Source organism: Macrobrachium rosenbergii, chromosome 42 (genome assembly GCF_040412425.1).
Source record: "Macrobrachium rosenbergii isolate ZJJX-2024 chromosome 42, ASM4041242v1, whole genome shotgun sequence".
Taxonomy (NCBI): Eukaryota; Metazoa; Arthropoda; class Malacostraca; order Decapoda; family Palaemonidae; genus Macrobrachium; species Macrobrachium rosenbergii.
In genome coordinates, this window is record NC_089782.1 from 23,198,048 (window position 1) to 23,220,784 (window position 22,737).

The 22,737-nt window shown below is 34.3% G+C and overlaps 1 protein-coding gene across 1 annotated transcript in view; it reads left to right on the plus strand.

The window, feature by feature from the left end:
- The first annotated feature begins 1,227 nt into the window (after positions 1 to 1,227).
- Positions 1,228 to 22,737, plus strand: part of CenB1A (Centaurin beta 1A) — a 55,967-nt gene continuing 34,457 nt past the window's right edge. The window contains 12 exon segments of the mRNA XM_067085222.1: positions 1,228 to 1,323; positions 4,474 to 4,505; positions 4,507 to 4,530; positions 4,670 to 4,694; positions 4,696 to 4,785; positions 4,787 to 4,848; positions 5,291 to 5,298; positions 5,301 to 5,521; positions 5,869 to 5,921; positions 7,729 to 7,731; positions 9,058 to 9,320; positions 17,080 to 17,151. Of these exon segments, the coding sequence (XP_066941323.1) occupies positions 1,228 to 1,323; positions 4,474 to 4,505; positions 4,507 to 4,530; positions 4,670 to 4,694; positions 4,696 to 4,785; positions 4,787 to 4,848; positions 5,291 to 5,298; positions 5,301 to 5,521; positions 5,869 to 5,921; positions 7,729 to 7,731; positions 9,058 to 9,320; positions 17,080 to 17,151 (949 nt within the window).

Consider the following 22,737-nt stretch of genomic DNA (forward strand, 5'->3'; position numbering starts at 1 on the left):
ATTTCCAACAGACATGAATGTCAAATTCACAAAAATCACTTGGAACTATTATGAAAAGTTTATTTAAAATTTAAAGTTACTCACCTCACAAGTAACTTTGACCAGTCACTGTTTATAATTGAAGATCTCGGAATATGGTGTTCCTACCTGAATACAGGCTTTTTGGCACTGTGCCATAGTACCAGGTCCACAGGTAGCACTTTGCAAGTAATATTAATATGGTACCATATTCTAATTTGGGTTTTGAGATTGACATAGTTTTATTAGTACTCATTGGCATGGATTAGAAGATTCTTTTTTATTTTGCAGGTGCAGTAGTGAAAGATGAAGGCCATAATTGACAATGTTGAGTGTCAAGGGACTCACCAAAGTTTAGAGTTAGTGTTTTTTTCTTGTTTTTATGTTTATCTAAATGGATTTGGCCATGAAAATCTGAATGAAGGCATTTTTCTTCTTTACATGTTACCACAAGGAGAGGGAACTCATTACATCTGTACACTCTATAAAAAGAAAATCTGACTTTGGTTTTTGTGATGATTGTTTATACTGTACAGTACCAGGAAATAACATTGTCATCATCATTCTGAGGATCTCCCAAATGAAGCCCTGAGTTGTTGCTTTAGTATACAGCACTGTAATAGATTATTTCCTGCAGGTATGAGTTGAGGATTAGGTAGACAGAAAATTAGCCTATCTGGCTGAGGTCTTCTAAGGAAGGAAGAGAGTAACTTCCATGGACACAAATCCATGGGTAACATATACATGTCATTGGTAGTGTATCATTGTTTTATTCAAGGGGCTGGTGAAGGCCAAGTGGTGAGTTGGAAATGCATGGAAGGGAATGGAAAATTTTCTTGTACAGTCTCCTTGAGTTAGTTCTTTGAGAAGAGTTGGGTAAATATCATTTAGGTGTACAAGACTAATTGTTTTGTCCACTTAAGAAATCAAAGGTTTTATGCTAAATTTCAGTGTTACATGTCTGGTTTCTAATTACATTACTGTGAGCATTTAAGTAATTCAAAGTTTATTTAGGAGTAATGTAGGTAAGTAGAAGTTCCCAAAGGGGATAGGATATACAATCCATTTTGTAGGTGTATACTAGTGCTGTGTAGTGTGTGATGCACTGTAATTTTTAAACAAGGCAAATAGATGGGAGCAACCTAATGCCCACATGTAACAGGTGTTCAGAGACAAAAATTGTGTAAGAGAGAATGGGGATCTAATAGAATGGACTGCTGGTTGCTCTCCAGAGGTTTTGAGGAGGGGTTATATGACTGGAAACTACAGGCAGGAGATAACTCCAAAGTTTTCCAACATTCTAGAGTGGGAAAACAGGCATTGAACTTAATGATGGCATTTCATCTGCCACTGAGTAAAATATGGTGGTTGGCTCCTTTCTGGGTGTTAAATGGCTGGATGGTGAAGGTGACTCTTTCAGTAGTTGAATAGTGGCTAAATGTGAGTCTCAATGAGATGGTAAATCAGAGTGACAGGATATTAATTGTAGTAACTTTATATAATTTATTTTCTTATTTTTAAAATATGAATTAGGAATCCAAATACAGAGTAATATTCTAGTGAGGATGGATAAGGCACTCTAAATCTGTAGTAATTAGTAAGAATATCCTGGATATATTGAAAATAAAACTACTTTTGGGATTACATATAGTTACAGAGTTACTTTCATTTTGTTCTTTTTTAAAACGAAGTTTGAAGCAATTTGAACACCTGAATTGTAATGGAGGAGGTTTGAATTCAAAATCTAATTGTATGGAAATTCTAGGTAAATAATTTAGAAAATGTTTCATTTAAACAGTTAAGTGACACTAGCCAGTTCAAATATACTAAATAGTATGTGGATGAAGAAAGAGCTTTTGATATAGAGATCTAGCAGCAGATGGTGGAGAGGTGAAAGGGGCATTATCATCAAAACATTGCATAGAAAGAGGTCAAATAATCTAATCATTTAATGAGGAAGAAGAATAGGAAGAAGGGTTGCAAAAATATTTTCTCATTTTGATTTTTTATAGTGAAGTGTAGAAAAATTCTGTAATGAGAAATAAGGTGAGAATACATAATACAGTACCTCATGACCTCCACTATTAATCTGTCGACCAAACAGGGATTTCCAGAAAACTAGTACACATAAAGAAAGCAGCATATGTCACAACAGCCTCGCTGAAATAAAAAGTAGTGTTACCCCAGTGACTGAATTTACATACAGTTCTGGTTTACCCACTATTGAGCATGAGCTTAATTACATATGGTTAGTGAAAGTTAGTCAACAACAAAAAGTGGACTCCATTTTCGCTTAATTACTTTTAAAACCATGGTTCAGTGGTCTTTTCTCCCTTATGAGAATGTAGTGTTTTAAATACAGGATTACAGTATACCTGTTTTTTTATATATATTGGTGTATAGTATTAGTGTAATTTTTGTATATGAGCTACATGTCAGGTTGTGTTTTTAAGAATTATGGTGATGTTAATAATGTTTTCCAATACTCTTGCCGTCATTTATAACTTATTACTAATTCAATGTTAGTTGTATTATGCTTTTGGGAAGAATGCAAACTTTCATTGAAGCTTTTAAAAAGATCATTAGTTTCTTTATGATTTTCTCTACTCTTCATCGAATTCATTGAATCTGATTATTAATGATAAAAATCAACCTCGGTAACTACATCAACATTTTAGGTACTCAGATTGCTTCTAGCGTATCTTTTGGATATACAGTACAGTATTAATAGTTTCATTCTTAAGTCATCATCTAAAATTTATTTGTTGTTTTATTTTGATGCCATTATTTTCCTTTCCAGTTTACTAAGTATAATGGCTTTATCATTTCTGTAAATAACTTCCATATTACAGCATTGTGGATGTAGCTTGCAGTTTTCTTTCACAGTAGAATCTGTTTTCCAGTATTTGCTCTGAGGATTATGTTTTTACTGTTAAGGCTATTTGTTTGACTATTGTTCACGATTCCAAAAGGAGATATTGTTGTCTTTAGATTACATACAACATGTGCCCATCACCATGTTCTACTTTTACTGCTAGTTGAGATCAGCAATCCCCATATTGCTTGGTTCAGTGACTGTTTCGTTTTCTCTTCTACTAGGCTTTGGATTTCTACTCCAACATCTTTTTTTCTCTTGATTCCTGTAGCCTTGAAGCTTTTGAGAGTGAAGTCTAAAACTGTCATTGTAGTTAAACCCCAATTTTCCTCCTTTTCAAGATGTTTTCTTGTCATTTCCATTGACCTTTGGAATGAAAACAATTGCAACTTAAGGCAAATTTTGTGATCAAAGATGTAGTTTTTATAAAAAAGATTGACTGACTTCTTTACAACTGACTGAAATATCACTATCATTATCAGAGGCAACTCTTCAGGTTGATTTTGCACATATGCTAAATGTAGATGTATGAGGAGAGAAAACAGGACATACTGAAAAAGATTTAGAATTAAATAACTATAATGTGGATAATATTAATTTTAGAAAGTTTTCTTCTTAGGTGACACCAGGACAAGATTTAGGTCATTTTAAGTAGTGATAAGTAGGATAAGAAAGAGAATGGTGAATATCAATAAAGATAAAATGTAACAAGATAGATAAGAGAATTGGTACAGTCAGTTTCACAGTATTAGTAACTATCAAAATGTACATTTGTGTACTTAAATGTTCAGGTGTAATGTGGTTCAAAGAGAGTCAAGAAGTTGATCAGCCAATCTTGAGAAAGATTTGGTAGTTATATTATTGAGGGTGGATGGTTTTATGTAATTAAGAACTCTTAGTTTAGAACTATAATTGATTGTGTGATTTTTACAGGCAAATTTGGATGAAAATGCTGGGAGGACTTGGATATCTGGAGGTGAAATTGGAGAAAGGTAGGACACATTCTGTTTGTTGAAAAGTGGAGTTTCATAGTTGTTGAAAAAGTGCAGTTTCATACTATGATTTATGCCTGTTTTAATGCTCAGGAATCCAATGTAGCCTACAATATTATGCAGATTTACTATAAGGGAAAAATGAGCTACCAGTGGAAACCCTTCAGTATTGCTACACTTTAGTTTTGGGAATCTGGTGGACTCTCTTGCAAACTCAGAGCCCAGGTTGTATGTCATCTTTCTTCCAGATGATTTTGTTATAATGGTAGGTCACATTTGTGATACAAATTTTAATTTTGTTCCGATTTAGTGTTACAAAATTTTTGTTCTATTCATGCCACCAAAATTTTAACTTTAGTACCTATTTTGTGCCACAAAAATTTAATTTTGTTCCCTATTTAGTGTTACAAAATTTTTTTTCTATTTTTGCCACAATATTTTAATTTTGTTCTAGTTTTGCTACAGAATTTTAATTTTGTTCCTATTTTATGCCACAATTTTAATTTTTGCATTTTCTCTTACAAAATTTAAACTCTGTTCCCAAACTAAAACTGCAACCTAACTTAAAATTTTTTAATTCCTTTACAGGTGGTAAAGCATTGTAATCAGATGGTGTTAGCTGAAACAATTCAACCAGGAACAAGAGTGAGTATTTTTGGTATTTATCGATTTAGAGGTTATTTATATGATTGTCCAAACATTGACTGAGCTGATATCCACTTTGCTCTTTATTGTAATACACAGTATAGTGTATGTTGCATTTAATTTTTTTTTCTTTCTCCAGGCATTTGATCCACAGCTTATGGGACCCTGGCAGGATATTTTGGAAATGATACAACTGTGCAGTCTGCACTCAATCGTATGCTGGCAGCTCTTGGGAAACTGCACCAAATACTGCTCACCATACCAGCAAGATCAGGCAGCTTCGTGCTATTACAAGAACTTAGCCAACTTTATCAAGAAGTAAGTGCAGCTGACTATTTACTTCTTATGGTCACAGCCAGTCTGAAGAACAAAATACTTATACTTTATTCCATTTGGCTTTTTTACAAAATACTTGTGCTAATCCATTTTGTTTTTATCTTACCTCTCTGTAGTACTGTGTTATGAAGCTTTGCCATGACCTTGTACTGCTTATATATGGGAGAATCTTATATGTTTACTGGTAGTCATGCATTTGAAAGTTGTTTTTCAATTGTCCTTTGAGAGTATCTCAGACTTAAGAGAAAGGTGGCTGTTTTTCTAGTGACTGGAGCTTAAAAACTTTCCCCATCATTATAGTTTTAGAAATTGTTATATTAGAGTATAACCTGTCTCATAAAATGCATTCTGCATTTTTATGAAAATATATGTTGTTTTCGGTTCTTTTAAAAAGTCAGTGTTCCTATTGTAACCACCTTTCTAGTGAACTGCGGGCGTAAAGGATCTGAGGCATTACTTTGAAAAAGTGAGTGGCGACATGGACAATATCCTGCAAGAGGTCTTCTGGTGTGTCAGGACACGTGTGCATGAAGCAGATAGGATGAACAATTTAGTGATTGCTACAAAGAAGGAGCATTTTAGGCACACTACTGTAGATTATGTCCATGCAATATCTGTTGCACAGGGAAGAAGCAGCTATGAAGTGGTGGATGCGGTATGTTATTTTCCTTTTTGTATGTACTGAATCAGATCTCATTGGTACACAGTAATTTGTGTGTTTTAGCAACTGAATTATTTTAATGGCAGCATGCTGTAGTTCAGTGATTTGAGTTAACTTTTAAAGTGTACTGCTTATGGTTAATGCTATAACTATTTAGGCATAAAATATTCTATCTTTTACCTTCTTTAAAAATATTTTTAGGAAATGATTAAGTAATGTCTTCTCAGTGTTTCTTAATGTTGTAAGTGCATTTAGGTATATACATTTTTCTTTTACTTGTTTTTAAATATGTTTAGAAGATCTGAAACAATGTCACACTAATGTTTATGTTTGTTTTCCAGCTTTTGTCATACTTAAATACACAACACATTTATCATCAAGGGACTGACCTATGGTGATCTCAAACCGTCTTTGGAAAAGATTAGCCAAGGGTTGTGATTATGGTTCATTTAAAACAAAAATTTTTGTTTTCTTTAAAGATATTTTGGTAGAAATACCTTTATTGGAAGTATTTCGGTAGAAATACCATTATATATTAGTAAGTTTATAAGTGTGCTCTGTGCTTATCATGTCAGCTGAGAAGTTCTGAGAGAGTTTATTATTATTATTATTATTATTATTGCTACACTGCAGTAGACAGTGGTTTTAGTCATGCCTGCCATTGGAAGCTTCTTGCTTTCATTATACATCAGCTTTTTTCTTTTTTAAATACATGGTGTCAGTTATGAGTATTAATGTTTTGTTGATTTGGGTGTTTTGTAAGTTGGTATTTTAGGTGCAGAAAACAAATAAAAAATGGTGTGTTTTAACCAGATGGAAAAAATGTAGATATGCAGGGGTCCTTTGCCCAGTAATGTACCATTAACCTCTGATTGTATTAGATGCTATACAGGTAGGCATTGACTTGCGACAGCTGTAATTTATGACGGTCCGCGTTTACAACAGTAGCAAAAAAAATTATGAAAAAAAGAGAACTATAAAAAAAATTTTAAAAATTTACAAAATATCATGCAGCAGGCAGTGCTTATGAGTAACAGTCCCAACACACTGTCAAACATGTATATCCAGCATAGTATAAAATCATACAATTAAACAATTTAGGAATTTGATTGTACACCAGCTGTAGTCTGTAGCAGTGTACGATCAAAAATGTTTGGTAGTTTGTGGCCCACCTAACAAGAATGAACACAAACACATCTGCTTTGATTCTCTCTCTCTCTCTCTCTCTCTCTCTCTCTCTCTCTCTCTCTCTCTCTCTCTCTCTCTCTCTCTCTCTCTCTCTCTCTCTCACTGATAGCACTGATTTGCACCTCATTTACTGTTTGAAAAGTTTTTGATAAGCTGCAGTATGTCGACAAAGTGACACTTTGATCGTCAACAATTCAGCCAGCCCAAAAGGCAAGAAAGAATATCAACTTGGAATTAATAGTGAATGTGGTTAATGAGTATGAAGGATGAAAAAGATTAAGGAAAATAGCATGTGACCTAGGAATTCCACATTCAGCAGAATCGAGAACACATTCGTGAAGTTGGTAAAAGTTTTGCTTCAGTGAATGCTACTGTAATTACGAAGTAAAGGCGAGAGCCAATCCATGAAGTGGAATGGTTATCAGTGGTGTGGATAGAAGACCAAATTATAAAACGAACACCATTAAGAAATATTACTATCCAGGCAAAGGCTAGAAGTCTGTTTCAAATCCTTAAGGGATGTGCAGGTGATAACTGTCAACAAGAATTAATCAAAAGTACTGGATGGTTCAGAAGGTTCAAAAGAAGATTCAGTTTTCATACTGTTCGGGTAGCAAGAAAGGCAGTGAGAAAGTTCGTCGACAGTTTTGATGAATTCATAAAATAAAAAGGATAAAATGTTACATTTCCCATGCAAAAACTAGGAGTTAATAACCATTCTCAGAACAAACTTAAAACCTCAAGTAAATGCGAAAACGTAAGCATCAAACGTGCATCACAAGTGTTACGCAAACATCACAAAAATGTTTTGTAATATTATAATGAAATGGAAATTTGTTGAGATCAGACTAGTGATCAGTAATAGTAAAATACTTTTCCATACTGTGCAGAATTAATCTGGTGCGATATTCATCAGTCAACTGAAATAAGGTTAAACAGATTTTACTTTGGGCGCAGTTACCACTGGCTTACCATTGAAGCATATAAAACATGGATGTAAACATGGGGGCAAGCGAGTTACAAAACATTGAGATGAATTGGAAAATTATTAGTTAAATGAAATATATTAGTATTGATAAAATAGTCTCCTGTGTACTCTATATATATAAGTGTGATACCCAGTTAAAAAAAAAAAAAATTGTGTCTTTGTAGAACGAAACGCCACAAGTAGACTAGATGTAAACATGGGGTAAGATACAAAAAGTAAGTTAAATATGCAAGGTTTCTGTGATATTACAAGGCAAAGTGGGAAATTGATGATTGCAATAAAACATAAGATCAATAATATCTTTTTAATACATTTCTTAAAAACAATAAGAGTCCTGTCTAGAATACGATATGAGTGACACAGTACTCGCTAGTATAATTCGTAGCAAGTGAACACAACATTGTAAAAAGTAAAGTTTACTGAATTCTCAGTGAAACAAATGAAAATAATCATTAATGTAAAGAATGATAAAGTTATTGTTTAAAAATATACTCATGGTGATAAAACCATGGTATGCTGTAGGTAAAAGGATTTAGACCATGGGGTAGCCTATATATAGCTGTAGACTGAATTGCAAACTGATTTACATTAAAATTGACATCCGACATGCATGCAAGAACCTAACCCTATTGTAACTCTTAACACCTACCTGTAAAAGGCTACAATCTTAGCTCGTAACTTTTCATCACCTGTTGACTTTATAGAATTCTTACATGATTTGAAATTTTGTATCTTACAGATATATAGCAAGTGACTAAAATTAGTTGTAGTTTTTCAAAGAAATACCGGTATGTAAGATTGATCCCTGCCAAATATATGATGACATAGAAATGCCACTGCAGCAGCTATGTAACATAATCCAGTACACTCTGCATTTTGATTGCAGAACCTCACCACAAGTACAGTACTCAGAAATAAACATAAAAACATAAAAGTCAGTGTTCTTAAGAGATGTGGTTTGATACTCTAGTTAAAATAACTCATAATATATGTACAGTAATACATAAAATACAGTAGTAGTGTAATAGGAATAGGAATAGGAATTAATATAGCCAACATATCAAATAATTTTGAACAACACTAATTTGGAGGAATGCACATAGTCAACATATCAATTAATTGGAGCGATATCAGTTCTCTAATAAAGTTCTTGGGGATAATCATATGGGTGTTTTCCTGATACTTCAGTGCTGATGAAACCATTCCTGTTTTAGGATACAATTTTTGTTCTTTGTTGATGTATATTTTCCCCTTCCAGCAAAGTAGCTTACTGTGGCATCATCTTTATATCAAGTTTATGATGTGTTTAAATTGAAACTACATTTTACAAAGGAAATGCGGTATGCAGGACCAGTCAAGTGAAGGCTAATCTTGTTCTTGTTTGTTTTAAGGTAAGTGTGATGAGAACCGAGGTAAATGAACTGGAGAAGAGTATGGAGAACCGTCATACAGATGTCACTGACAAAGATCTGGTGTATTTGTCTGATCAGCATGATGCAACCCAGCCTGTTGTCATGCATGGATACCTTTTTAAACGTACCACTAACGTATTCCAAGGCGATGGAATCGGCCGGTATTTTACCCTGAAATAATCAGCTTCAATCTGCCAGCGCTCAGGTTAGTTTGAAATTGAGCTTGGTACTGTAGTATGTTGCTTATGGTTGGATGTTTGTTTTGTTTTTGTTCCGTTTACAGGTTGACATTTATTAACATTTGACTTTCAGTAACAATTGTTTGTGATTTGCTGTTTATCATCTTGGTAATGTGTTTACATGAACTGATTTTGGCCCATGTAAAGATTGTTTGTAATTTGCTGTGCTTTGGTGACATGACTTGTTTTCCTGCTTGGCATAACAGTTTTTTTGAGATCATTAGTACCTGTTGGGATCAAGGTGAAGGTTTGAGTAAAATGTTAGTTGTTTATCCCCTTTCTCTTAACCTGACTTGTATTCAGTAGGATTGTTAATGCTTATTAATTTAAACTTTGTAATCATCACTGCTTAAAGAAATTATTGTATAGTGGCAATTTTAAATCTTAACAATGTGTTATGGTTAAGGCACTGGCATTGGTTAGAAATAGTTTCTTTCTCATGCTGTTAATGAGTACATTAACCTGTATGTGTGTCTCATGTATTTTATTGTAGAGCTTAATTACTCTGGAATAACATTGTATTCTTCTCACGTTCTTTTGTGTATCCATGAAAGGGAACAGCAGGGTGAGCCCATGTAATTTGGTGATCACATCATAGTGCAAAATACTTTTTGAGCTTTCTGGAACTGGATTTTTGGAGGTAGGGCTGGCAGTATGAAAGAGGAGATTGTAACGTCCTTTTTGCCTGCCTGCTGGGTTTTTGCCCCAAAACTAGTTTGCAAACAGATCTAGCCTTGTGGTAAAACTTCACCAGTCCCTTAATCCAGTACTCACTGTACACAACACTACGCTACCGCTTTGTATGCTAGGGAAGGAACAAAGCACAGATACCTAGGTGTTGAAGTTGTTTTACTGATAGGAATAGTGCAGTAAAAACTTAAGGAAAAATTTACAAGTTAATTTATCATTACTAATAATGTACTTCAACATAGTAACAAATGCAATATGTAATAAGCACAAAAATAACATTAAAAGCCAATCTTCTCAGGAAAGGGAGGAAAAACTCAGGAAATTTGATAAAACAGTAAAAGAAAATTATTGGCATAGTAAACCCTCCCAGTTAAAAAAATTATGTACATACTTGAATCCCATGAAGGGAAACAGGCAGAAGTTGGTTCCCTCCAGCACATACACATGCACAATGGAAGTAAATATAACAGAGGTAAACATGAAAAAACTGAGCATGAGAAAAGCTGGCGTTGAGACTTAAGAACAAGAGAACTCAAAGGTGTTGTGGGAGAGCTCTGTATTTACAAAGCAATTAAGTTTACCTAAGTCTCCTTAGCTAGATTTATTAAACATCCTTTCATTTGTATTGCGGGCATATTTTGGTCAGGAATATTAACATAGTAAATGCACCCTGGAGAATTGGCTAAATTAATATATATACTCTACATCAGCAAAGGTTGCTTTCAAGACTGATATAATTTACTTACAGTGCATTAATATTATAATGTTTTTTCTCTAGATTATATTTTCAAAGCACATTACTATGTCTGCTAAAGCCCAAGTGTATCTTTCATCCAGGCAGTAGATTTCCTTCTGAAGAGAAGGAAATCTTTTACCTGGATGAGAGTTAGTAATGGCATTAACATTAGAACTGTGCCTTTTTTTAAGTTGGTCATAAAAATGCCAAGGGAAGCTGAGTCAGTAAAGTCATGTGCTTGCCTTAAACCTACTATCATCACAAAGAAAAGAGTTGTGCCAATGTGTGATATGGAAAAATTACTTATCGCTTGGATGGACGATCCAGTTTAGAAGCATATGCTGGGTAGTGTACCAATGATGCTGGCTACTGCAAGAACCTTTGATGGTACCTTGATGTGGCAAAGCAAGAAGATGCTTCAAAGTTTACCCAGGCTTTTATTGCAAGTTACAAATGGTTTCAACTGTTCAGAAGGCATCATATATTCCACAACACTGACGTCAAGCGACGAAGCTGCAAAAACGTAGGGAAGATCTACATAAGATCATTGATGAAGAAATATTTTTGCTTGAATAATATGTAATGAGAGATGAAGATAATTTTTGTGGAAGAATGTCTCAAAGACACATGTTAAAACTTTTTAAAAGGCTTCTCTAAAGATGGTACTGTTGAAGAAATGAATAACAAGATATTACTGTATGGCAAGCAGTGAGAAATAGAAATTGAAGAAGAAGATAGTCATCAGCTTGTCATTGTTGAGCTGAAAAACATAAGTGAAGAGCTTAGTGAACCTTGATTAAGGTAGAAATAAGATTGCAGATACAGGAGGCCAAAGTTACTAGAAATGGCAAGAAAGTTAACTACCAAAAATAAAAAAGGTAAATGCTTTTGCTTGTATGGTGTACAAATATTAGAATATATAAACTATAGAAGATAAGCAAAACTTGACAGACATGTCCAGGATGACCCTGCTTATGGTAATGGAAAGAAGAAGCAAAAATTCCACTAACAAGTACAATAGACATCTTTTGAAGAAAACATCTGCCCCATCAACTGGTACTGATGTACGTATAGCTCCTCCTTGCATATCTTTGGAAGAGAGAGAAAGAGGTGGAGTTGTTTGCTTCATTATTCTTGCCAGTATCCAAAAGATATTGATGAATTTGTCTCTATATTCTCTTGCTGAGCCTCACCTTAAACCAATTAGTGTTAGTGTAGTCACCTACCACAATCAAAAGGATATGAGTATTTTCAAGTAAGTGCATTGACGGGGAGTTTCCATGCATAATGTGCATGTAGATAGTGCTAATGCTACCATTAAATTTTCGTAGACTTAGGTTAAGTTTTTTTAAAATGGAAGACTACATTCATTGGTTATTTCTTTAGTCAGATGTTCATTGAAAGGATGTTAATTATATAATGGCTTATTATTTTGATCGTTATGGTTAGGCATAACTCTGTTGGAAAGAGAGGATCATCTGTATAAATAATCTAACCAATCCTGAAGATGATCTATAAGGAACTGAAACTCGGTTAAGAGCTGCTTATGTGTAAAATTGTGTAATGTAACCCCATCTTGCATACTAAAGATAGAATTGATAATACCCATAAGTTTTTGGTTATTGTTACTTGACATTGTAAGTTTTTGTTTGTTGTGTCATGACACCCTACACGTGGCTTAATCAGCCTTGTATTAAGAGGGATTTTTTATTTATGCACCTTTCACAGTACTGTGCCGTAACACCATTGTCAAAGAGGATACCACTTTGAAAGCAAGTGAAGGTAATATTTTTAAGCTGTGCACAAGTCCCAAGTAAACTAAGAATACAACATGATAAAAGAAATACCAAAACAGTTTAGAGTAAAAATGTGTAAAATGGTATTGTATAATGGATAGTAAAAAAATGAAACTGATAAGTTTTATGTTACTGCTGTACATCATGGTTTATGCATGTGCTACACTGTACATTATTGCACAATCATACCAATTGAGGAAGCAGTATGTGGTGTATCTGATGTTGTAACCAATTTATTCAGAAAAGTATACAGATCAACAGGATCGGAATGTATATACAGAATGTATAATGCTCCCAGAATGTATAATGCACACACACACACACACACACACATGAATTGCTTACTTTGTGCGCCTTTTATGCCACAGCATGGTGCAAATTTCAATTAAGATCTCAAAATTGCTGATGATTCAACAAGGTCATAGCCTTATTAGTTTATAGGTAATAAGAATTTCAATCGTTCTCGCTCTCTCTCTCTCTCTCTCTCTGAAGGTATTGCTTTTTCTTGCTCTCACAAAATTTGAATTGTAGATTTAAGACTCATAAATTAGAGGTAAGAGTGTCACACAGGTACAGAAAACTAGTTGTTCAGTTTGTTCATTATCAATAATTCATACATATGCTTATGTTAATCTGTAGATTAACATTTATATTGTAGTTATGGTTCTTTCTCCTGGCCTTTTAACTAGTGACCAGGGACTTTGCTAAATATGAATGGCATTGAAAAATAAGTTTTGCACAGGGAAAACTGTTAAAGAGTTGAAAGTTTCTTAAAAATGAAGGAACAAAAACTGTTTTCAAGTAAATTTTTTATGCTAGTATAACTACAAAATTCTATAACTAAAGAAGTTTGTATATTCAAAATAATATACTTCAAAAAGTTTACAATAGGATTTTTTGTACTTGCATTATTATTACTGTTATTGATGACAGTAGTACAGTAGTAATAGTAGTTGTTATGAAATAGCTTAACCTGCCAACTGTGTGAAAATTTACATCATGCACAGAATGAGCAGTCTGGTACAGACTTACATGTTTGAAAGGTGAAATACAGTAGGTACTAATTCATGTGTAGTTAGAAATGCTGTTCTTAAGATTAAGCTGTTTGAAATGTGTATTATGTTTTAATCATATGTGTTTTGATAAGAATACAAAGTCGTGCCTGATATATATAGGAGCATTTCCGGTCCGAGCTGGGAGCAGCCATTGAAGCTTGTTAACAAGGCAGGTAATTTGTGGTATGTAGTTGAGTGCAGGGCACTGCCAGTCTTCTGTCAACAACCCAGCACATCTTCTTTGGCCACCATCCTGTCATGGCATCTGGCTGTGCTGATTTGCAGATTTAAACTTTCTCGATATTTCTTTGGTTATTGACTGTTTTGTATGAGTGATTACATTAGGGGTCTATCAATATGGATGTGGTTCAGAATAATAGATGAGTATAGTTCTGACCAATAAGAGATGTGTGAGCTGAGATAGTGTGTGGATGCTTTATGAAGCTCTTGACCATAGGTCCTCACCATATTTGTATCATTTGTAGTAAAGATTCCCAAATAGGCAAGTAGAGAAGTCACAGAATGTCAAAAAATAAATGAAACATGAAAGAAGACAAGTAAAGCAACAAACAGTGCTGCAAGAAGAAAAAGAAAGGAAGCAGAGTACATTTAGACTATAGGAGGTTTAAACAGAATAGAATTTTTGATACAATTAAGCAGGCATACAGGTTGCTTGAAAAGAGGACGACCATTCAGTCCATGTGAAAGCCCACAAAGTGGCATAAGGATGGGATTATCACAGTTAAGTTACATAAAGATGGGATTGAATGGGTAATTGGCTGGCATCTCTTCTTGAGCATAATCTCTTAGCAAACCAGTAGCTGTACTGAAGAAGTAGTGGAAGGGGCCATGGTGCAGATGGCGACACAATATTTTCCTGTCTTTGAGCTTTGACTTCAGAGATGTGACTTTTTCTCTTTCCTTTGAAACAGTGGTTGACCCTCAGGGTAAAGCTTCCATCATCATAACTCTCAATAGATGTATTATACTAGCTCCATTTGGGAATGAAAGGGTCCTGTGTTTTCCTCTGTGCCTCAGTGCTCTATCAGCTGCTGTATCTCCATCCCAGGATGTACAGAAGATTACAGGTGTCATTTTGATATTTTTTTCATGACTGGGAAAATGAAACTTCCAGGTGACGGATCAGTGCCAGTCAGTTCCAAGTAACTCCTCCCCTTAGGAGTAAGTCTCCCATATAAAAGGCAGTGGTTTGCATTCATGTATTTGCATACCAGATTTTCAAGACAATTTTAATTTTTCATAGGTATACAAGCCAAATCCTTGTATCATAATCTTACCACAACCATCCCCAAATAGCCAACAGTTGTGAAGGGAAAGTGCTTGGCTGCAGACAGGTGGTTGGGTGTTACCATACCAATCACTTACCTACCACCAGTTAACCATCTTGTTACCAAGCTCCAGCAAACATTTGCAGTTGGTGCTGGGAGTACTCCTGATTACAAGGCACTGGTTTGTAATCAAGGAAAATACAAATAAACCTGGAACTTGAATATATTTGAAGTACAGTACTTATAAATAAGTGGTGTACCTTGATTTTCTAGAGATTTTAAATGTTGTGGAATAAAGTACATATAGTATTGTGTCAACTGATATGCAATACAGTACCTAGTTTAGTATATTTTTGTTACAGTTCTAAGAGGCTTGAAGTTTTGAAAACCTGGACTATTCTTGAATAGTATAGTGTACAGGACATAGCTTCAGTGTAGTTACAAATACATACTGTGTATAATATATCGTACTGTATATTAGAAATTACAAGAAAAATTTAGTAGATTCTTGTTTTGAAAAGGGTGTTGTTTAGATATTAGTACAGTATTGTATTTCAATTCCTACATTATGGAGCAAACATAATCAGTTTGCCTTAATAAGTCATCTCATCACAGCATTGCAGATTATTCCGTGCTCTTTCCATGCAAAGTTTACTTGTGCTTTGTTTGTATATTTTGTCTCAGTCTGTAATATTTGGCTTGTGTTGCATTTTTTCTGAAAGCAGGAAACCAGTACTTTGTTGTATTAATACAAGAGTTATTTGATGTGATTGATGGCGTTATGTGTGAATGTTGTGTTTACACTTTCTTCTTGTAGATTTTAATAACTTGGATGATGTCTCATTGTGGTACTTACAGAATTTAGTGCTGCAGTAACCAGAGGATTAAATTTTTAGTGCTATTTTGGAGAGTGATTATGATGAATATTAGATTTTTCATATTTACTTTTTGCAGGGAGTAGGCTTTTTATGGTTAATGGGTTCATAGGAACAAATTAGAATAATACTTGTAACCATTTCATTTTTCAAATCCAGTAGTGCAGTTGCTGTTTGCTCTTAGAACTATGTTAGAAACTGTACAGAGTACTTGCTATTCAGTATTATTATTTTGTGTATATCTAAATCTTTGCAGAATTCGTGCACTGTTTACTAATAAGATTTGGGAAATCAAATGATAGGTGGAGCAATAAATGACTGAACCAGAAATAGTTATGTGCTGAACATTTTATGCCATATAACGGTTAGGCTTTAAAAATTAAATTATGCACCGTATTTGAAGAGAAAATTGTAACTTTTCATAATAACATGAGCAATGAAAAGAGTAAGATCTGCAGTGATTAAGTAAATTAAAACACAAACAAAAACTTTGAGAACTTACTCTATTTTCATTATCAAAGGTGTGCTTTGAATATTCCAGAAGTTTGGAATTTATGAAACTTCAAGTTTTAATCTTAAATAAATTTTGTGAAATTTGTTTTCTTGGGTGACATGACTCCAAGTATGAGAATTTACATGCTTTATTGATTATATTATGCCTTAAGAACAAGAATAGGAATACTAATGACATATTTGTTATTATTGTTGTAATATTCTCAGTGTACAGTTGGCCTAAGACTTAGACAGTCATTCCTTCCTGAATTATGTAGTTTTCTCTTCAGAGTTTTGCTTATGAGTACAATAATTGTCTTAATTTCAGTAAAAAAAATTGGCTTTGAACTGTTGAATGACTAAATGAGTCATGGGTCTGGTACTGTATTTGTGCATATAATGAATATCTGCAAACACGGAAAGCCCCACTAACCTAACTGGCTAGAAGAGTAGTGGATGTCGCACTCTGTGGCTTTTACAGGGAAAAATTACTAACAGTGTGGTACAAGAACCTATACGCCAAGTCAGCATACCATTTTCCTTGATACAATGTTCTGTTTAGATATGTAAATGCTATATATTCGTTGTCATTTTGATCTTTGAGACCTGTTTTGTTAAAACCTTTCATAGAACAAAGTATTTGCCTGTATCATCACTCTAGAAAAATAACAATCCTAAATATAAAGTCTTTGGATTACTTATTATTTGTTTCATGGCAATAGCTGTTTTAATCTGATAATTCTGATTTGTAGAGTCCTTCTGTTAATTCTGTTTTTTTTATGCTCCTCCAAGGAAATAGGAAGTCAGGCAGGAACTCAGGCGGAGGTATACTACTGAATAGTCGTATCTCACATGTGCACGGAGGTCTGTCACGGCTAATTTTTTTCCTTAGATCTCTATTTTTGGTTCTGAGGTAGCACTGTAAAGCAGCAGAACATTCTTTTTCTTTTTCTTTTTTGACCTGTCTGATGTTCAAAAGATGACTGTATTAACATTCCTATTAAAAACATGCACACCATTTGAGGCGAGGAATGCTTAAATTGATTAAAATGTTCATCATTTTGTAAGGTGATAGCTATTCATAGTTCTCTTCTATATGCTTCCACACACAAGCATGTTGATACATTACTAAGAAAGCAGCTTGGTAGATTATATCAAATTTTTTGCATGGGCTTCTGGATTAAAGAAAAATAATTGGCTTCCATATACTCCCCTTTTTTTGTATGATTTTGTCCATCTTTGGAAAAATGAGACAGTTTTGGGGGATGTGATGGTGATGTTCATGGAAGATGAAGGAGGTTAAGTGAGATATTTGTATCCTTATTACGGATACTGTAATCACTTGGTTTCTTTAAACAGGACAATGACAGCTGCATTATTATAATCAAGCTTTGTTGATTATTGTGCTTTGAAAGAGAATAATGCATCTGGATCATACTTAAGGGACAGTTTAGCCAGTTCATCATTGACATGAAATGCAAAATACTGAGTGTGAATCTGAATGAGCACTCTAGTTTTACCAGAAATTGTTTGAACTTTATTTTTCATTTGTTTTTAATTATCTATGTAGCTTTGCAAATTGAGGAGCCATGATACCTCAGCAGTCCCTGGTACTTTTTGGGTAGTTTTTCTTAATGGAAATGGGTGATGTGGTTTCCTGAAAATTAGGTTGACTAGAGATATTTGGGTTTAGTGACGTGTTCTATATAACAAGGACAAAACATATGGCAGAGAGTACCTGACATGCAACCTCTGCACTCATGTGGCTTTGAAAGAGAATAATGTGTGTGAATCATACTTAAGGGACAGTTTAGCTAGTTCATCATTGACATGGAATGCAAAATACTGAGTGTGAATCTGAATGCACACTCTATTTTACCCGAAATTGTTTGAACCTTACATTTCATTTGTTTTTAATTATCTATGTAGCTTTGCAAATTGTGAGGAGCCATGATACCTCAGCAGTTTCTGGTACTTTATGGGTAATTTTTCTTAATGGAAATGGGTGATGTGGTTTCCTGAAAATTAGGTTGACTAGAGATATTTGGGTTTAGTGACGTTCTATATAACAAGGACAAAACATATGGCAGAAAGTACCTGACATGCAACCTCTGCACTCGTGTTTAAGGTTTGAAAATGATTAAAAAAGTGATGATCATGATGATGTTTTCTCCATTTGCAATGTCGTGGTCACTGTGACATTGACCGCCAAAGGCTTGGACAAAACGAATGTTTTCCCCAGCATGTTAGGCAGTGATGCTGCCCTTCCTTTAATCAGTGACGAGAATCAGTTTTATTGACAAGATATGTATAAGCAGCATTGAATGTCAATAAAAATATACTTTGGTGATAAAAAGTTTGGCAGGAAATGGAAGTGAAGTAAAATGCAACACATTACTCATTCATGTTAGTCTTTGGTCATGAAACTCTAAATGGGTTATTGAGTAGCCATCAGCTGGTCCCAAGCCCAGTAAAGCGAGGAGGTTTTTTTTTTTTTGTTAGCAAGGATATACAAACATGAAAGATAAAGCCTCAAAACTAATGAAATTTACAAGTGAAATGGCGACAACCACAATACTAAGCACTTTTTAGATAGGTAGGAGATTTAAGGGTTCCAGAAAAAGGGAAAACAACAAAAAAGAAAATTCAATGAAAAAAAATACAGTGAGTATAGGAACAACATTGAAAAATACTTGAGTTAAAATATAAAACACACCAAGAGCTTTTTTTTTTTTTGGTTTCAGGATTGTGGATAATGTTAGTCATTTTCAGTAAAATTTTGAAATATGGGATTTATAGAAGTATATCAGGAGTGTGGATAATTTAATCAGTTTTAGTAAAATTTTTGAAATATGAGATATATAGAAAATATATCAGGATTGTCAATAATTCTACTCAGTTTGGTAAAATTTTTTAAATATGGAATTTATAGAAAAAACACCATTCCATTTAATCTTAAAGAAGTCTACCTCATTGAGGGATATAATTTTTCTTTTGTTGCCACTTGTTAATGTTGTAAAAGATGATAAGCATTACAGTAAGCCCTCAAAGATCCAAACTGTTTAGGTGGATGACACACACACACACACACACACACACACACACACACACACACACACACACACACACACACACACACACACACACACACACTCTCTCTCTCTCTCTCTCTCTCTCTCTCTCTCTCTCTCTCTCTCTCTCTCTCTCTCTCTCTTATTTGGAAAACTAAACAAGCACATACTTGAAAACCCTTGTAGTATCACATGGATTGGGATTAGGGAAAAAGTTATGCCATCATAACTGATTTTTTAAGGACATGATTATAAAAAGAATGTAGGGTTACATATGTTTACAAAACAAAATATTCATTTTTATTGGGTATTCATGTGTAATTTGATTTCAGTCTGCAAGAACTTGAGTCAGTTAACACAAGATTTATGAATAACATTTTAAAGAAACATATTTTGAAAATGCGATAACGTAGTGTCAGTGGTACTTTCAGGTTAAGGTTATGTGCTTAAAAATGGTACAGTACTGTATTAGAAAACATTTTCTTCCACCAATCCTGTACAGCAGTTGAAAGAACTAACTGTATTATTATGGTGCATGAATATTAACATTCTGATGTTGCTGCTGCTTTTTTGTAAATATAAGCAATTCAGTGACCAGTTCCAAATATCTCCTTTGTTTCAAGATGAAGTTGTAGAAAATTTGTATAATTCAAGCATGACAAGATACGGAACTTTAAGATAATTAAATACATTGCTGTACAGTAACTGTATATAACAGAGGTTTTATATTGCATTTGAAGTTCTTTAGGCATGAAATGAGAAGATCAGTCTCTGCTTTCCCATTAGAAAGGAAAGGATGGAATATTTCTCATTTAAGGAGAAGCTATCTGTTGCAGAAAGTCCTTGAAGTAAAATATAAATATTGAATTATGCTATTCTTGAGAGCACTTTGTTGTAAAGTCGGGGTCCATTACTGCATATCTTAGTAGGATGTTCATATGGAGGAACATTTAAGGTGCTTGTTCTTTTATTTGTTGCCTTCATGTTCTCTGTTCCTTATGTTAGTATTTATTTACTGTGATAGAATTTTAAGGTCAAAAAGCTTTGGTTGACATGACTGATCATGGTCTTACAAATCTCTTTTAAAGAATCCCAACATTCTTGAGCAGGGCAGGCTATTAGAAAAGGTTTCTTAGCCATTTGCACCTGTTGATTAAGAAAGGACATGAATATTCACAAAAAGAAGGAGTAAGTGGGTCTGACCCACTTATTCTCTCATCCAAACTCATTTTCTCTTTTACTTCACTAATTTCTGTTTTTGAAAATTTATTTTCTCGATTTAGACATTGGTGGTATCCCTCTCATGCAAACAGACAAGTTGACCTTCCTCAGATTTATTTTATCTGACCAGAGCTTATAGAAAGTTTTCAGTCCTGGAGTCAAACAGAACTGAACTAATATTTATTGCTTAAGCTTTTTCCTATTCCATACTTTTTAGCAAAAAGTGGATATGTTACTTAGGAGAAAGTATTTTAATGTTATAGTTTTCTCAGGATTGACCTCAACTCTGCCATGTCATTGCAGTTATCAGTATTTTCCATGTCTGTTGTGGATAAGTGCTTTAAGCTTTTTCCATCACCCTTGTTTTAAAGCAAATTTTATGAGTATAGATTTTGAGACTTCAGTTATGGTGCGAGAGAATTCTCAGGTACATTGAACTGTATATTTATGAGTTCTGGAAAAAGTTTAATCGTCAGTATCAGCAGGAAATTCCATTTTACTGTGTATATCATGTTCAACGCTCTAATAATGATCTTTATTGATGTTAACCATCATATGAGTAGGAATTTTAATTATTATCTGGTTCTGCTTTAATAAAATGACAAGTGCATTTTCTTGTCATTTTTTCATTTGGCAGCTTGACTTACTGCCTGTGAGCAGCAAGAGAGAGCCTAAAGTGGTCTTGGTTTTGCTTATTAACCACTTAACATTAAGACAATTGTTGATAGTCTGTCAATAAACTTCTGGTGTCAAGTACGTGAAACAGATTTATATTGTAGCATTGTAACCCCATCAATCATGTATGTGTAAGTCCATAACTGAGGTTGTCAAATGTCCCCAGACTCAATAGTTGTTTGTCTAACGAACAAAACAAGTGTGTTAGTCTCATGGCACATGCACCACCTGGAGGCAGTGGTACACAGTACTCATGTCACATTCACCCTTCTCATAAGTCTGCAGTTCTGCTAACAACTCTTCCATAATTGCCGAGCTTGTGTCCTCTGCAGACTTGCCAGTTTTTAACGTTATTCTAACAGTTTTCCATTATTAGCCAGTTGATTTTATTTTTCAGCCATTTTACTTTCTGTGTTAAGTGATGTGTAATTTTTGCATTTAAGCAGGTACATTACAGGTGCATAGTGGCAAGCTAATCGAGTACGTACAAAATTTGTTTCAGTTTAGCTTAGAAATTTTTGTATCTTCAATTTTTTGTAATTTTAATGTATATTTTAATTTTTATAAACGACAGGCTAATTGTTAGTGTTAGGAGGTAGAGTTTAGTTCAGTTTCTGTTCTGCACTGTAAGTAGAGTGAGATGACTAGTAATTTTTTTGCACTGTATTTTTTGGAATATTTTTTGGGAGGTGTTAATTATTGATACCATTTCTTATTTTATCCTTTTTTCCTAGTGTATCAGTTACATCTGTTGGCTTCCTGTAATTGTTACTTAATATTTTGTCAGTTCAGGTTTTTAATTTATATGTGCTAGTACATGTATAGTATATCACTTTTACAATATTCTCTGTCAGTGATTATATCTCATACTATACTATACCGTGTTTTGTATACCAACAACCTCTTTCTGCTTTTATTTTTTGTGTGACTTTTTTAGTGCCCCTTTTTATGTAGTATTCTGTATTATTTTCTGAATTCAGTGCTATGTATTAAGTGAATGGGCCAGACCCTTCATGGTAGTTTCTTTCATGCCTTCATGGTGTCTGTATGAATGTGGACCTCTTATGTAGCAGATGCCTGTGTCAGGTGTATTCACCCAACCTTACCTGTGAAACAGGCTGTAAATGGTTACCTGAGCAGTGGGCATGCTTTGCCAAGGTTTAAGAACATCTCTCTCCCAGTTCCCGTTCATCAGTGTTCACCCTCTTCTGAATGCCCAAATCCGATTACACTACAGCCAGCAGCTGTTTGGGTTCCTTGAAGAACACCATTCTTCTCAAGAGCCATCTTCATCATAAGGTGTACCTTTAGGCAAGAGAAGTGCCTACACCTTAAGGCAAGGGAAGTGCCAGTTGGGATGTTAGCAGACACCAAAACCTTGACTGCCATAGACACTCCAGAACCTTACCCCACTGTCTGTCCCCCAAGATACAGTAGCATGTGTATGAAAAAGCTGCTGGGTGGTAGTTGTAACTGTGATTGC